Genomic DNA, 17,293 nt, shown 5'->3' with positions numbered 1-17,293 from the left:
AATTTATAGTCAATTGTTAGTTTAGTGTTTTCCTGCTACCCCTTCTTCTTCTGTCCAAGTCAATGTTGCTCAAACCCAAAATAAATTATCCCAAATTGTCAAGTTTTGTTCATATTTATAAAAAGGGTTATAATATATAAGGTACATACAATTTACATACACAATAAATTTTAAGGATTAAAGTCTAAAAACTCTCGGTCACAACGAAATTCTACAATCGCTAAGATTCTATATATTTCTTGACATCAAGTTCAAGGCCTTGATATCGTATTTCAAGATGCCATGTAGCTTGCTCCACAGATCGTTGAGATTATACATTCATATCCAAGAGCAAGTTTCAAGCCCTTCAAACGAAATTTTAAGCGATGAATTCAGGGTTTATCGGCTAGTTAATACAAGTGGAAGTCTAATCTAGATAAGATGATAAAATTGTTGCCTTGTTCAGATTTTTCAATGCCAAATTACATTTCTGCTCCTCTTGTTGATTCCCCCCCCCCCTTCCATTCAATAGAGAGAGAAGCGACGGTTAAGAGAAGGTACTTGGAGCAAGCTATGAAGTGAAATTCTGCTTTAGATCGAGTTCAATCGAATTTAAACCAATCATATAGCAAGTGTAATACACTTTTTGTGTGATTGATTTGATTTGGATAAAAATTTTCTATTATAAAATAAACGATATATTAATAACGTGATTAATATTTAAAAGAAAAAGAATATAGTAGTGAATTCTAAAGCTGTCCTAATTGATAAAAATAGGGGATATGTTGTCGAGTAATTCCATTAGGAGGCATAAAATATCTGTACACCCTTTCACATTTTTCCTTCTTGAATCAAGATCGAGTGTTGCATTGTTATGCAACAGTCAAGAACTTTAACAAAATTATATAAATTCGAACGTTGGGAAAATATTACGTGTAGAATTCAAATTTGATCACGTTTGAAATAGTTCTGACAACTCTGGAAAAAGATGTTTCTAAATTTTGAACAGGTAACCCTTCTTTCATTTTCTTTCAACTGAAACAGCAGTGCGAAAATCAAACTCACATTCACCGTCTGTTTTCTGGTGGGTAAAAATGCATAAAATCTTCCATTCTTGCACATGCCACACAGTGCTCGTCCCCCTCCTTTCTCTCTCTAGACCCTTTTTCTCTTTTCAAGATTCTCTCTCTTAAATTCTTGAACTTTCCATGATCACCATCACCAAGATCCCTTTCCAGCCCACTGTTACTAACCCAAAACCCACTTCGAATTTTCGATTTTCTGGTGTTGTGGTGAATTTTCACTTGGGATTTTCAGCAAGATCAAGAATTAGAGTGTGTCGTAGATTGTGGTGGGTGGATGAGCGTGGGGAAATGGAATTTATAAGAAAACTGAGTAGGGGTTGCTTCAGGGGGCGCAGTTCGAAGAAGGAGAGGAAGGTGGAAGTAGAGTCTACCAACGGCGGCGAAGATGTTTTTGATGCGGCGGCCGCGGAAGCTAAAGTCCAGCCTGACCATCTTGTCATCATGGTTAACGGAATCATTGGAAGGTACAAGTTTTTGCTGCATTATTTGTGTTGATTATGCGGGTTCCTTCTTGAATTTCTATGATTTTCTTGGCATGGGTTGTTCTGTTGTCCCTTTTCTTTTATTTCTGTGTTAATGTTAAATGTAATCTGCTGACCAAATGTGGGTTAGAGTTGTCACTTTGCTAAAAATTGTCCAAGAATTTGTGTCTGGATCTCGGTACCCAGGTTCCTTTTCTCCATGATCAATTCTTGGCTTTCACCAAAGAATTTCTCTGGTCTCTGGAGTTGGGATTTTAAGTGGAGGTTTTCAGGCTGAATAATGTTGAATTGGGTGTAAGATTTTTTTGTAATACACCAATTCTTCGCGACATTAACTGGTGTCTTTTGTCGCGCTCTTTCAATGGGACTGAAGTTGTTGTCGTGATAGCAGAATTGCATTACTTAATATCCTACAGGGAATTTATTTGTTCATATCGTGGTGAATATTGTTTAGTCCTCTTTGATCATGGATTCCTTTTCCTATTGCTAGCAGCCTAGCACAATAAGCTGAAAGATAGTGGAAAGGCATAGTGTGACACCGTAGTTACTGTCCTAGCCGCTATGGAGAAAAATTAATTTTCTGAATTTGGAGAGTGGATGAGTAAGGTACTGCAGATAATAAAGTAGGCCACTAAGATATGCAGTGATGCTAAGAATATTGAGAATACATGAAATTAGAGCTTGTTCTGCTATTTACTGAAGCTCTCAAAAGAAGGGGCCATGATGCAACAACTAATTCTGGTTACCCTATGTCACCTTATCTCGTTTCTGTAAGTCTTGAAACTCAACAGTGGAATGATGGAAGTTCTAATTGCATTCATAATGCACACAAATCTGTTGGGACATGAAGAATTTGCTAATGCTAGTAATATTCAGATTTCATGATGTTTGTTTATCTGGTATTGCAGAGAAAGGATGTAAGATATTGCCATCCATGTAAGTAATGTAATTTGTTGAACTTCTCTTTCTCTCCCTCTCTCTCTTTGAATTTTCAAGTGGATGAAATTAGTTGATCATTCTTGAAGCACTCTTCTTCCTTTTGTTTGACAGTATTTGACAGAGAACTTGGTTTCAGGACTTAATTACAACCATTGTTTTCCTTTTATTAAAATCCGTCTTAACCAAGAGTATTGTTAGGCATGTAATAGATGACCACATAAGTGTTGGTCAAGTTGAATTGTGATGCAACTGTAACCTTTGTCATCTCGCCATCAAGTTTTTGCTTAGTATTTGCCATATCCAGTGCTGCAGATTGGAGATATGCTGCTGAGCAGTTTGTGAAGAACCTTCCTGATAAAGTCATTGTTCACCGTAAGTAATTTAGTCGTGGGTCTTGTGTTACTATATATATGTATCTCATTAGAGAACTTCACTTTCTTGTAAGTCCCTATTCTTATCTATTAATAGCTTTTAGAACATAAGGTTGGCTAAACAAGATGATCACCTTATCTACGATTTCTGTCCATTCGAAAGTTCGAACATCTAAGATTACCTAATGAGATGCCAGATAAAAAATTTGTGTTGCATTGTTTTACATAGGTCATCATGCAACTTTGATGTTAAAACTCTGCCCATGGTTTTTTTCCATAACTAATAGTTGCTTTGTGTGATTCTCTTTTTCTCTTTCTGAATTTTTTATGCTTATGTAATTCAATAACCTAAATACTTAACTGGCCTAGGAAGTATCTAAGTTGCCCTAAGCTGTCTAATTTCCTATGAAAGCAACTTTATTTTGGGTGATGTATGTGGAAGGGAACTGATGATTCCCTTATGCTATGACTGTGTGGAAGGAAAAACTCTTTGCTAAGACATTTATGCTGATGATATAGTGTTGATCTTACTGGCTATTGATGATATAGAATTAGATTTTCACATTTATCTTCTTTGTTCCCCACATGTGCATCCGTTCCCGACTTCACGTGACCATTTTCTTTCTCTTTCTATCTCAAAAACTACCCACCAATAAAGACTTAGAGCATTCTGTTCACCATTCTGTCAAAATGTGTTTGTGAATAGGTAGCGAGTGCAATCCTTCAAGGTTGACTTTTGATGGTGTTGATAGGATGGGTGAAAGGCTAGCTGAAGAGGTACTTTGGTAATAGCATATTTACCCTTGATTTCTCAATGTAGGAATTACCAGAAAATCCAGATCCATCAATTTGTGAGTAATATGATCTCAACTACATAGTGCAGGTGATGGATGTCATCAAGCATTGGGAAGGGGTTTCCAAAATTTCATTTGTGGCTCACTCCTTAGGTGGACTTGTTGCACGATATGCCATTGGAAGGTTATACAGACTTTCATCCAAAACGGAATCTGCAAGTCTTCCTAGTTACAACTCGAACTGGGAAGCAAAGAATGCTGCCACACATGAAGCTAGTATAGGTGGACTGGAACCCATAAACTTTGTGACATTTGCAACCCCACATCTGGGTTCAAGAGGGCATAAACAGGTGAACATTTATGTTTTTATTATACTATAGGAATCTCTCGTTTATTATAGCCGTTATTCTAATTTGTAGGTGCTGCCTTTTGGCATTTGGTCATCAACATATTTAGAGGATGTTTGTCTAAGTTTATTTGAAAGACCTTAGAGCTTCTAAGATATTAGGTCTTATTTTAAAGAATAAGTTCTTGAAATATTTGGATATAGTAAGATAATAGAACGTATAAGATGTTAGCAATCAAACTTTTATAATTAAATTGATCATAACTAAAGAGTTCGCTCAGATAAAAAATAAATTAGAAACTCCTTTAAGAAGCTTATAAAATCTTAAGAATTTTCTAAGATTATTTTCTAAAAAGCTTACCGAGCACTACATCCTCGTAAGTTCTAAAATATCTTGTAACAAATTTTGAAGTGTGTCTTATAAGCTCATCTAAACATCCCCTTAGCAAAGTTTTCTTTTTGAATATTCATGATTATGGTCATTGAACACTTCGCAGTACCAAATGAGATAGTTGGGGTACTCCTTACAAAGTGCTATTCTTTTGTGTTTTAGCCTTCTTACTTGGGGATAGCAAAGATTTACTTAATCACAACATGAAGCATATAGTTGTTCCTTTTCTCCCCCGTATCTCATCTTTCAAAATTTTCAGCTCCCGCTCCTTTGTGGTCTTCCTTTCTTGGAAAAAAGTGCTTCACAAACTGCACACTGGATTGCTGGAAGATCAGGAAAGCATCTTTTCCTCACTGATAATGATGACGGGAAACCACCTCTCCTTTTGCGGATGGTGAATGACTATGACGACCTTCACTTCATGTTAGTATTGATCTTTCCGGAAGTTGATCTCTTCATATTAATTGTTAACAAATTCAGTCTCTTACTACTATTTAAATGCTGACAATGTTGAAGCATAAATGTAGGTCTGCTTTGCATTCGTTTAAGCGTCGGGTAGCATATGCCAATGCAAACTATGATCGTATCCTTTGAAAAAATTATGATGCTTTTTGTTATAGTAGAAAGTATCCTAGTCTCTAGCTTGACGAAGTTATGTTTGCCTTTACTTATACCTAAGATGTGGTGGGATGGAGAACCTCATCAATCCGCCGTCAAAACGAGCTACCAAAGGTTAGTTTTATTTTTCTTATGTAACTTTCTATGATTACTTCATGTAAGACCAAGTCTAGTGTACAATTCTTCCGTCTTTTCATCTACAGTCAAATGTTCTCATGAATGATATGAAGTATCCACATATCGTATACATAGAACGAGGAATAACTGAAGATGGAACTAGCAAAGCATCCTCTTCTGTTGGAACACAAGTTATCGACTTGGAAGGTCTGTCACCTTTTCTTTGCAATGCCAATTTTCTTGTTGATTTCTTATTTATGGTGTTGATGTTAAATATTTTATCATTATTGTTGATCTCCTTGTTCTTTCTAGATGGAGCTAAAACACCTAATTTGCCATCCTACAAAAAGGTCCTTCTGATTTTACTAGATTTTTGCGGTAAGACTAAGCAATAATTACACTCCCCTCCTCGAGGTTTGATGTAATTACACATAGACCTCTTGTAGTTTGGAAAATTACATCTACCACTCCTGAGGTTTGCTTCTGTCTAACAAAGAAGTCCGTCGTTAGTCAAAATTCACTGAATTTGTTGATATTAACAAAAAAACTAAATGAAAATTGATATCTACCCTCGATTGACTTATTATAACTTTATTGCAGGTCAAACAATTTTTTTCCAACTAAGCTACTCTTATAACGGTGAAGATATATCTCCTCATATGTATTAACGCGTGAAGAGATATGAGGGTAATTTGGTCATAAACATATTTATTTGACCTGCAATAAATTAGCAATAAATTGATTAGGGGTAAATATTGATTTTTTTTCCATTTTGTTTTTGCTAATATCAACAAACTTAGTGAATTTTGACTAACGGGGGGACTTATTTGTTAGATTGAAGCAAACTTCAGGAGTGCTAGATGTAATTTCTCAAATCACAGAGGGTCGACTTGGAATTATACCAGACCTCAGGGGAGGGGGCTGTAATTATCCCTAAATGACATGTGAGAAGAGGAGTTAGAATGGACATCTTTGGTGATAAGGAGATTAAGGGTAAAAGACAACATAAAATGACCTATTTATAGTAAGGAAAAATAAGTAATCTTTCACCAAGTACCTTAATATATATTACCTATTTATACTTCATTGCAGGCGTGGAATGAAGGTTCTGTCTGGTAACTGTTTCAAGCTACAAAATATTACAAAAAATTATGAAAAATATAACATTTTAGGTAGCATCCTTTGGTCGTTTTTCATTCTCTTAGTTTCCTTTGAAGCCTTCATTCGAAATTAGAAGAAATAAATAGAAAAGAACATTAATTGAAGAATTGGTTTGTTATTAAATTATCCAAGTCTTAAGTCACCAGATTAAGTTTAAAGACTGTGTTTTCAACTAGTATAAAATGTTTTGTCTTATAGCAAAATACTTAACCACTCAACTTCTTAGGTTTCACCAAATCTTTATCCAATTTTCCATCATCTTGAATCTTACTCACGACTGGTACCTCACTTCAACATATAGAGCTCATTGGCCTAGACATGTAAATGCCTCATAGTGTAGCTTCAAAACTTGGAGTAGAATGGTCCTAGGCATGGTTATTAAAGGTCCAAAAAGCGTGCGAGGCATAAGCCCAACACCATTGTCAAAAAGTGGCACTGGGCTTTGCTACGGCGGCGAAAAGGTGCCCCTTCTGCGAACACCGAAAGAAAATGGGTCTAAACCCAATTGGGTGACGTGGATGGTGCCGGGGACCAGGGGCAGTGGAGGGTGAGTATACGCGCAAAGAGGCACAGGGGCGGGCCGAGGGTGCAGGCCCCGCGAAGGAGGGCGTCAGATGGCAAATGGTAGGGGTGAGGGGTATGCGGAAGCAGTGCCAACACTAGGGTTTTGAGTGGCAACGCCAATCTAGGACATTGGTGGCAACGACATAGAATTAGGGTTTCGGGAGGGAAGAGCTCGTCTCTCTCTTTCTATCTTTCTTTTTTCTGTTTGAAATGAGAAAAGGAAAAAAACAAGGTGAAAAAAAAAAGAAAAAGAAATATATATATATATTTCTAGGCTTGCTCAAGTCTAATCTTTTAACTTATTATTCTTTAAAGAAAGTAATAGAAAAATATAAAACAAAAACAAAAGAGTAACAGAAAATCCTTGGTTATCTTCTACATAGTTCTTTTATGGTATAATGATTAATGTCATTTCTAGTGTTTATAATTTTGATTGTTTGTTTGACATTGATGTTAAAAGGTAGTTAATGTATGAATATATAATTTATTTAAACAAATACTCATCATGCTTTAAAAATGCTCTGCGCCCTGGCTCTAGGGCACCAACTATGGTTTTATGTCCAATTGGGCCCACTGGGCAAGTTCCTCCTACAGACTCTCTTTATTTGTATGCAAATTGTCGTTTACCCTTCACTTTTATTTTTTTTCGCTTAACGTTTATAAATAATGTTGAGTTAACATGTCCATTTTATATCGTTTCTCAAACTTCATTTAATGATGTCTATATGTATTGTTTTCATATTTTTTTATTGTCCTAAGACTCTAACTGACTATCCAAGTCTCGTTTTTTTTCCCAATTACAAATAAAACTATATATTTTGCACCCATTGGGGTTTTTTCCCCAAATGTTATGATGAACTCGGAGAGCCTTAGGCACTATAACAAGGACTTATATCGCAAATTAATACTCGATGATCACCTCTTGTGGCATGTTTACGAGTTTTCTACAAATATGATATATGGCTCGATGGGGTGTGATGTAGGATATGTATCAATAACTTACAAGATAATACTCCAATCTCACTATTTCTTATCAGGGCATTAATTTAAAAGAACGTCAAATCTGACTAGTTTTATTTCAACAGGATGTGATGTGGTAGACGTCTCAATTTCTTAGGATTTAGACCAATGCCCCCAACTCTTTTTGTAATAACAAAATAGGTCAAGATCTGCTTCGTTTGTATTTGGGTTGCACCAACCTTGTTGGAGCTCCAACCTGGCGTGAACCTGAGTATATATGGATTCATGATGACCATGTGATCATTTTTCGGTCAATGGCTCATATGAAATCATATAACTTGAGATATCTATAAATATTAGCAACAATGGTGAAGGCAACAATTTGACTTACCCCTATTAAAATTTAATTAATTAGTTTGGTTAATAAAAATATTAAATTCATAAAGAAATTTAAATTACTATAGTAATCGTTGCAAATTAAATATGTACAATAATATAAGCACAACTAATTCTTACAACTATTACTCTAACAACAAGGGAGTGATTTGAAATTTACAAGTAATAAATTTCTCGATCTCTTAATAACATATTTATCCGTTTTTAGAAATTAAAAACTTACATTTATATAATCATAAATTTCAAAAAAAGAATCATGATCAATTTTTATATCTGAGCTTATCTATTTATCCTGAGAGATTTAAATAAAAAAATACCAAATAAAATAATGAACAAAACTAATTTAAAATTTTTGAATAATTCGATCATTTCGCACATTCTTTAAGGCTTCCTCTACAAGAATCGAAAAAATGATTTGGAAAAACTAAAATTTATTTTATCTAATAAATAACAATGAATAACAAAACTATCAAAAAAACAAGTTAATCGAAAGTCAAAATAGATAAATTGAAAACAATAAGTAAAAACATAAAGCAAGAGGATATTGAGAAGAATTATAATTTGGTGTTGAGAAAATCAAAAGATCGAGCAAATTTTTCTTCTCAGCGTAGTTCCAACTAGTGGAGAGAGACTAAAAAGTGGGGATCTTGAAGAAATTCTCTTTTAAATAAGTTAATGTGAATTTCGATTATTACTATTTTTTTAATGTGTTAACAAGTTTAGGCATAGGGCTTACTTGCAGCAGACTTGTGGAGTTCAGCATCCTACATCCTTGAGCTGGGCTATTTGGGCCCCTCTTTGGGCCAGTCAACTTTTAGGGGCATCATATAGTCCCCCACTCTAATAAGGTCTGGGTAGAGGGGGGCGGGTTTAAGACCACCTTATTAGAGTAGCATCTTCAGAAAGGGTTTCGACTGGGTGAGGGAACAATGAACCTCCTGTCAATACGTCCTCGAGTATTAGAATAGGTAATTATAACCTGCTGGCGCCATAATGGAGCACAGGCGTGGGTTTCCAGGGTGCATAGGTGCGGATTTCCAAGCAATTTCTCATGGAATAGTCATCTTTCCTTTTGCAGCCTACTATTTTCTCCCCATAAGTTTTCTTGCCCTCTTGTGGTTATTCCTTGATTTCTTTATTCCCCAATTTTTGCTTATGGTTTTGAAAAAATGTCTCCAGAACAGTTGGTGAAGGTAATAGGAGAGAGTTCAAGGGTACATGGAGATGATCCCTTTGAGGCTAGGGACAGGGCTTAGGCTTGGGCTCCTCTTCTTCCGCTAGGTTACTCTGGAGGTGGAGTTTGGGAACCTCCAACTACATCGTTGTTTGGTGGTTGAATCCTCCAAAGAGGAGGGGAAAGGCCTCCTGGCAGAGATTCAGTTGGCCGAGGCCGACTTGGCCAAGGAAATCGGCCATGAGTACGTGGAGCAGTATATCTCCACCTTCTGGGAGTTTGATGTTTAGGTGCTACGAAGAGAGACGGATGTCACCCATTCTTTTCGTTTCCTTATTCAACCGTCGCCCCACGAACTTGTGTTTTTTCTTGGCCTAAGTGCATAGGGTTCTTTGTTTCCCATTTTTACGCTGGGAGGGGAAAGGCCTCCTGGCAGAGATTCAGTTGGCCGAGGCCGACTTGGCCAAGGAAATCGGCCATGAGTACGTGGAGCAGTATATCTCCACCTTCTGGGAGTTCGATGTTTGGGTGCTACGAAGAGAGACGGATGTCACCCATTCTTTCCGTTTCCTTATTCAACCGTCGCCCCGCGAACTTGTGTTTTTTCTTGGCCTAAGTGCATAGGGTTCTTTGTTTCCCATTTTTACGCTAAGGTTGCCCCCACATTTAGGGCGCCTTTGAACAAACTTACTCCCAAGTCCTTCATCCCGCTAGCTAGCTATGCCCTCAGGCTTAAATTGTATAAGAGAACTCAGGCAGGAATTTTCATTTCTTCTTTGTTAAAAGAGTCCAAGTCGATCCTTTGCCATTTCCCTCCCGTTATTGGGTTTATTTTGTGTTCGTCCACCAACTTCCCAGGAAATGGAAATGAGGGATTTGTGGTAGGACCCGTGGCACCCCCTCGGACCACTTATCCAAAGATTCCCACGTGGCCCGCAACTCACTGGTCTTGGACTCTCGGAGAAACTTAATAGGGTCATTATGGATGGGCATTCGCACTGGCCCTCATCACGGGCCTGTTTGGAGATTGTATAAAATTTGCCCATAATGTGATCGTGTTCATTGGCGAGATACAAATGGACGTCTCACTGTTGCATCGCTATATTATATATTACACCCGCCGAGACCCAAGGTAGGCTGGACTTCACTACTGTCGGGCTCACTGAAGATCCCTAGACATACATTCATATTATGGCTCGCTATATTAGGGAAACTATCCACGGTAGATAAACCGTGGTTGTCTTATCTTGGCACCTGTGTTCTTTGTGATGAAGATGCAATAGAAACACATACACACTTATTTTTTCGATATCGTTATGCTAGACAATGTCTCATAGCTGTGAGACATGATGTTCGATTCACATGGCCGAATCCAGACTAGCTTCACGTGGAGTGGGCTACTGGGAAGTTGAGAGGGAAACACATCATCAATTTATCCTACCGCCTACCATGCACTACTCGTTGCATATGTCTATCATATCTGGAGAGGGCGGAACTTGCGCCGCTTTGAGCATGTTGATCGACCACCAAGCACCATCGCTGCCATCATAGTGGACGACGTTAGACAGAGAATCATTAGTGCTAATTTATTACACTCTGTTAGTACCTCTGCATTATATAGACTATGGCGTATCCCATGGTCTGTTATAAGAGAAATCGATATTTGACTGTTGTACTGTACGCATGTACAACTTACATTTGCCCAAAAAAATGGAAATGAGGGTATGTTTTGTTGTTTCTTGTCTGGTGGGACTTCCACCACGAGTGGAGGGTTGAACCAAGAGTCCTATAACTATAGAGTGTTGTTGGACACGATCTTCCTATCCCACTTCCGCTTAAACCAAAGGGATGTCCCTCTAGAGGAGCCCCTGGGTGTAAATTAGGCATCCTTTTAAGTTTCTCGTGATTGTTTGTTTAAGTGTTATCTTCCAACCTGGTTTCTTTATTTTGCAAAGGATATGAATCTTCAAAAGGGAGCCTCGGTAGGCGCTTAACCTCTATTCAAAGTTGTCGGGAGGTACCTTAGCATCCAATGGGAAATGCTCGGTTGAGTCTTCTCATGGGGTCTCGAAGCGGGCTAAAGGGAGCTCCAGCCACCCGCTGACCCGACGGACCAAGGGGATCATCGCTTTTAGTGTATCTGGTTCTCCCTAGTTGGGATGTTTATAAATCAAGTTCTCTGCTTTAGAAGAAGAACAAGCCTCCATTCCGGTTTCTTCGAAGCGATTCTCCTCTTGTTGATAGGCACCAAATGTCCTCCTTCTCAAATAGGGACTTAACCCAGCATCTTGCCGACCACTTATTTTAGGTATTTGTATTCCGCCTCTATGGCGTTTGCCGGTTTTGGTTTTGCTTAAGTTAATGAATATTGTTTCCCTGGATTGCTAAGATAGGCCGCCACTGTTCTGAGGAGATGTTGAGTCAATCTTAAGCATGTTCTCCTCCTCCTAAAGGGCTTCTGAGCATCTAGAAGATCGGGAGGCTTGTACCAAGCTCCTCAGAGATGACATGGCCAAGGAGTAGAAGGTCAAAGAGGAGGCACTTGGTAGGCGGTGCCAACTAGAGAAGTAATTGAAGCTGTTTAACAAACAACTACTAGCATCTACTAAAAAGCATAATGAAGTCATTCGAACAGCCAGGTCATATGCCTACTTGAACTTTCCCCGTTCGGAGATTGTGTGGGCACAGCCGCTAGGCCCCATTTATGAAGTCCACTTAGTTCAAGAGGAATTGGCCTGAAAGGCTACTGCCTTCTATGAGCATGGCTTTAATACATGCAAAACTCCCCCCCCCCCCCGACGGGGGTGGATACCTCCTTCTTCGACTTGGAGGATGCTCTCAAATCTCAATGAGGGAGGGGGGGGGGGCGTGAGTAGATGATCTTCGTTTACTTTTTAATATGTTAATTAATGAGATGACAGGTGGAACCCACAACAATAAGTTGTACACGGTAATCCAAATGAACAAAAACAGATTTTTTGAATGCCCCGTGTTGGGGATGAATGTTGAAAGTCATCTATGGCTGTTTTAACACAATTTACTTCTTATTTTTTTGTGAATGCTTTCCCCACAGGCCGGCTTAGCATGGTGGGGGCTTTTATAGCCATATGATTTTTCCAACTTCATATTCTTGTGTTGTAGCTGCTTTGGTGTATATAGTTTTGTTCTGCTCGCACTTTTGCTTTCATGTTTATATGCCCTGATGACCCCGAATAGCTTTGTGGGTATATTATTCGTCTCTTGAGGGGCTGGAGATCTGCAAAGTCTTAGAAGGGGAATGACATCTTCCTTCCGGGGGATACCTTCACAGAAGGTGGCTTGCGAGGGTACACAAGCCTCATAGGGACAACAGTTTATCTGTTGCAGATGATTGTGCCTACTTAAAATAGGGTTTCTTTGTACCTTCATGAGGCGAAGTTATTAAAAGGATGCCCACTCAAACTAGGGCTATGGTACCTGCTTAGGGTGGATCTGGTGCCTAGTTCAAATGCATGCATGGAGCAAAGCTTAGGTGCCTGCATGGAGTAGGGTTTAAATGCCTACTTGGAACAGAGCTTGCAAGGTTTGTTTAGGAGGTACCCACTCAGAACCCAAACCCACCAATGTGTGCGATGCTATGCTACTTTAATTGTGGGTATGGTTCTACTTTAATAATAGTTGTTCGTTAGATATAGTTATCTTATGATTAGTATATGATTTTTACAGTTGTAGGTTGTTGTTACATATAGAGGTCATTGCTTTCACTTAAAAAAAAAGATACACATCATTAATCATATAGTATTTTGCAATTTCAGCACAATGCAGTGCAATATTATGTGTTAGATTTATCTTGCACATGTGTCACAATTTCTTACTTCATGTAATATTACATTTACACACTTTTCTAAAACCATATTAAAAGATTCAAAGAAGATGAAAGCAACTCAAACAAGACACTGACTAAAGTCTTCCAAGGCATTGAAGCGATCAAACCAACACTAGGTGAAAAAGACCACCACATATTTCTAGAGTTATATGTATTTATGAGATTGGTCTTAGCAAAATAATTATATCCACATGTAGAAAATTAATGAAGGGCAAAAATGATTTGCCCTCCGCCCCCCCAAATTAATTGCTAAAAGTAGTATAAATACCACCTCAAACATTGTGTAAAGGACTTTTTGCTGAATAGTGAAGATTTTGCTAGCTTGAGACTGGCACATATTGGTGCTTCTGTTTTTTCCTTTTCTCTGACAGAGTACTATTGTAATTGTTTTTCCATCTCCTATACGGATTCTCCTCTTCTCTCCCTCCTAAATTATATGGAGTTCCACCCTGAGTGATTGATCAGCTGCCTTAAATCTGCCTTTCGCTGTCTTTTTCTCTGTGGAATTGTTCTTAAAAATGTCTTCTATGTGTACTTAAATCCTTGCATTGATTTCATTGTTTGCCTCTAAGAACAAATGGTTGTCAACCTCGAACGAGCATCTACATTTTGCATCGCAACTTCAACCGCAACGTCCTCAGATTCTTCGTGCATGGACCTATCAATTTGATACTGATAGATAATGATGTCCTGCCGGAACCAACTACTTCCATTTATTTTCTGTAATACCAAAAGAACAATCAAACATACATTGAAACTATGTAGCTTATTTGCATCTATCTACATCAGGTTTCTGGAAAAGTTAGCTTTTATAGGTTTTGGAGCATAAACAACTGATCTTCAACTCATTAACAGATTATATCTATCTTAGTTGCCTGAATAAAATAAAAGAAAAAACAGCAGAAAATGGGATGGGATGTTGTTGAAGCAACTCTGTGTATGTATAAACTTACATAGAAAGAAGGTAATGCCTTCGTTTTTTTAGGTCTAATGAGAACTTCATTTTCTTTACTTGCAGAGGAGATGATTAGAGGTCTTAATCAAGTATCTTGGGAGCGCGTTGATGTTAGTTTTCATAAAAGCAGACAGCGATATGTTGCGCATAATACCATTCAGGTAAGGCTTCTGCATGAGTTTATGACTTCTCCGGAATTATTCTCTAATTTCTAAATGGCATTCACTACGGGATATATCTCTCGTTACAGCATTTCACTTTAGGATGAGTATTTTATGTGATTACCTATTGGAATTGTCATGATGCTCTACCATTGAAGCACTCTGATGCAGAATCATGAGTAGATATGAACTGTTTCCTAAAACTTTTAGTTAGTGACAACATGGAATTCTTAGGAAAATCCCAGGAATGAAGATATAAGCAAAATGTTGTACTAAGAAACTTAAAGGGTATGAACAGAAAACTAAAACATCCTTCTTCTGGATTGTTGCCTGTGAATAGTATGAGTGGGTGAACAGAAACAAATAGAGCAATAACATTTATTCCCACAGAAAGAGACAATGTCGAGAAAGAAAGTCTTGCATGTAATGACGTCTCAAGTATAACGAAACCCAAAAAACAACAGGATACAGAGTTCCCTAATCGTCTTTTTAGTATGCACTCGGCTCATTCTTTCTTAGATCACTATGGAAAAGAAATTTCAGCCAAATTGCAGACATGTATACATTTTTAACTCGCCCTTTTCACAATTTAATCTTCTTGTACACCAGAATTTTCTTCCATTGATCGGGTGTAAAATGATCTACACCATCCTGTGTCAGAAGTGGACGTTTGGTGTTTTCACATCCAATTCAAACTATCATGTCGATACAATCCATACCATCTGGCATAAGAAAAACTCTCGTAAACCTGAATATATGCTGCTGTAGCCATCTAACTTTATGTACATTGAACTGACGTAATCTAATCCACATTGTTGGTGTTTTCACATCTAGCTTATATTGTTGTGCTGACGTGGTATAACCCACACCTTATTGGTGGTTTCACACCTCGTTCATACAATAACAACATTTTTGCACCTGAAGAAATTTGTAGCTTGTTGTTGTGTATATTAAGATCAAGTAGAATGCATACGACGCTCCTTACACCTATACTCTGTATATATATATATATATTTGGTAATTTCTTGGAACAATTAGTCATAATTTTTCTGCACTTGCAATTTTTTCTTCAATTCCTAATACCTTCTACACATTGTTGGTTCAGGTGAAGAGCTACTGGTTAAATTCAGATGGTGCTGATGTGGTTCAACATATGATAGACAACTTCCTTCTGTAGCTTTCTGTACTTCAACATTTGATGTATCACTTCCTCCTGTATGTAGCTCTATGTACATGGATTCTTTTTCCACTTTGTAATTTATCAAGCATGAATATGTTATTAACCTCCTTTTCTTGTGTATATTTTTCTCAATTTTGGTAAGTTTTCGGTATTGTTCTTCGACAAACGAACTGTGTAATTGTCTCAACATTTATATTACTATAGAATGTCGATATTATTCCGTATATACCGTTTAGAAATGGTAATTAACAAATATCATCTGATGTGATATTTTCAGTTTGCGGGGAAGAACGTCGATTATATGAAATGTAAGTCTTTGTTTGGTGGATTTTTATATTAAACTGCTTAAAATTTCTTATAAAATTTAAATATCTTATTTTAAAATTTCTTAAGCTCTTTAGGGGCAGGAAAGAAGTTACCAAATTAAAGTTTATAAGTTCTCAAATATATAAAAATATTTAAAAAGTTTATAAGTTTGCACAAAAAAAAAAGTATTAAAAATAACAAAAATTGATAATAATATAAATAAAAAAGGTGCTTATAAAAAGGCAGATCAAACAACTTACCAAAAAGAATCACTTTTTCCAGTTCTTATCTGGAATTCATAAATCAATGAATTACATCTTTTTGTTTTAAGGGTAAATTACACAGAACCCTTTGAAGTTTGATTTAACCATATAAATAATTTTTATTATTTTAAAAAATTATCGATATTTTCTCTTATAATATGAAATTTTTTTTATTGAAATATTATTTTTTTTTATATTGGGATGGACACTATTAGAAAAAGTAATGTAAAAATATATTATTGGACAAACGTTACTATAAAATACAATAATTTTTTTAAAAAAATATAAAGAAAATTATAATTCAAGATTCAAAGAGCATTTTCAGAAATTCAATAAAATTTGATAAAACTCTAATAAAAGTAATTAATTGTTGGACGAATATTATTATCAAGGAATAACAATAGTTTTTTTAATAATTAAAAATATTTATAATTATATCAAATATAAAAAAAGCTCAACATAATTTATTCTTTTATATATATATATAGTGTATATTTATACACGTGACAAAAATAAGTTGGATGAGACAAATCACATACATGCGCACATGATACTTTCCTCGTTATTCTCCCTTAACAATAACAATGAGTTTTCTGAGATCTGTTCAAATTTCGATGGAATTATTCATTTTTATAGCTTATTATTAGTGCATTTAGATCAAATCAGCTTGAAATTGGATCCTATAAGTCACAAAAATAATAAATTTGTCATGGAAATATCACATAGTTTAAGTGACTATTTTCTTGATCTAGAGATCACTCACTAATTCTACATGATATGGGATTAATCTCTTAAAAATTGTATTAAGATTTATATTTTTAGTTTAATTTTAAATTGCAGACAGCTCTAAACTCGTATTACTTTCATTTCATATTATATTATGATTCGGTATTGACATTTACAAAATTTTAATATATATGGACTCATTGTGATTATTTAATTATTTTTATGTATGTGTTCATGTGAAAATAGTAAAATCTATAAATAATCACTCGTCATATTCCAGGTACAACGTGTGCTGTCCTAACTCAATTTCAAATTGCATATACAGTTCCGGTCTCATGTTATTCATTTCGGGTCATATTATGACTCAACTCTAGTACCTCCAAAGTTCTAATATATGTGGACTCATTATAACCATTTGGTAAGATTAAAGAAAACATATAAATAGTCGCACTGCATACCT

At 36.4% G+C, this 17,293-nt stretch overlaps 1 protein-coding gene across 2 annotated transcripts; it reads left to right on the top strand.

Annotated features, from left to right (window-relative positions):
- LOC105155665 (putative lipase ROG1) lies at positions 1,003–15,808 on the top strand. Of its 2 annotated transcripts, XM_011071582.2 has the most exons (11): positions 1,395–1,528; positions 2,455–2,482; positions 2,790–2,857; positions 3,563–3,633; positions 3,740–4,000; positions 4,647–4,810; positions 4,915–4,970; positions 5,067–5,119; positions 5,209–5,329; positions 14,261–14,358; positions 15,464–15,808. In XM_011071582.2, the coding sequence occupies exons 1-11, from the start codon at positions 1,450–1,452 to the stop codon at positions 15,533–15,535; spliced, it is 1,071 nt and encodes a 356-aa protein (XP_011069884.2). In that variant the 5' UTR covers positions 1,395–1,449; the 3' UTR covers positions 15,536–15,808. The 2 variants fall into 2 exon arrangements, with proteins under 2 accessions (XP_011069882.1, XP_011069884.2); XM_011071580.2 differs by lacking the exon at positions 2,455–2,482 and having other exon boundaries at positions 1,003–1,528.

Source organism: Sesamum indicum, linkage group LG2 (genome assembly GCF_000512975.1).
Source record: "Sesamum indicum cultivar Zhongzhi No. 13 linkage group LG2, S_indicum_v1.0, whole genome shotgun sequence".
NCBI lineage: Eukaryota > Viridiplantae > Streptophyta > Magnoliopsida > Lamiales > Pedaliaceae > Sesamum > Sesamum indicum.
Note: the sequence above shows the minus strand (reverse complement) of the source record. Positions and strands in the feature narration are given on the sequence as shown.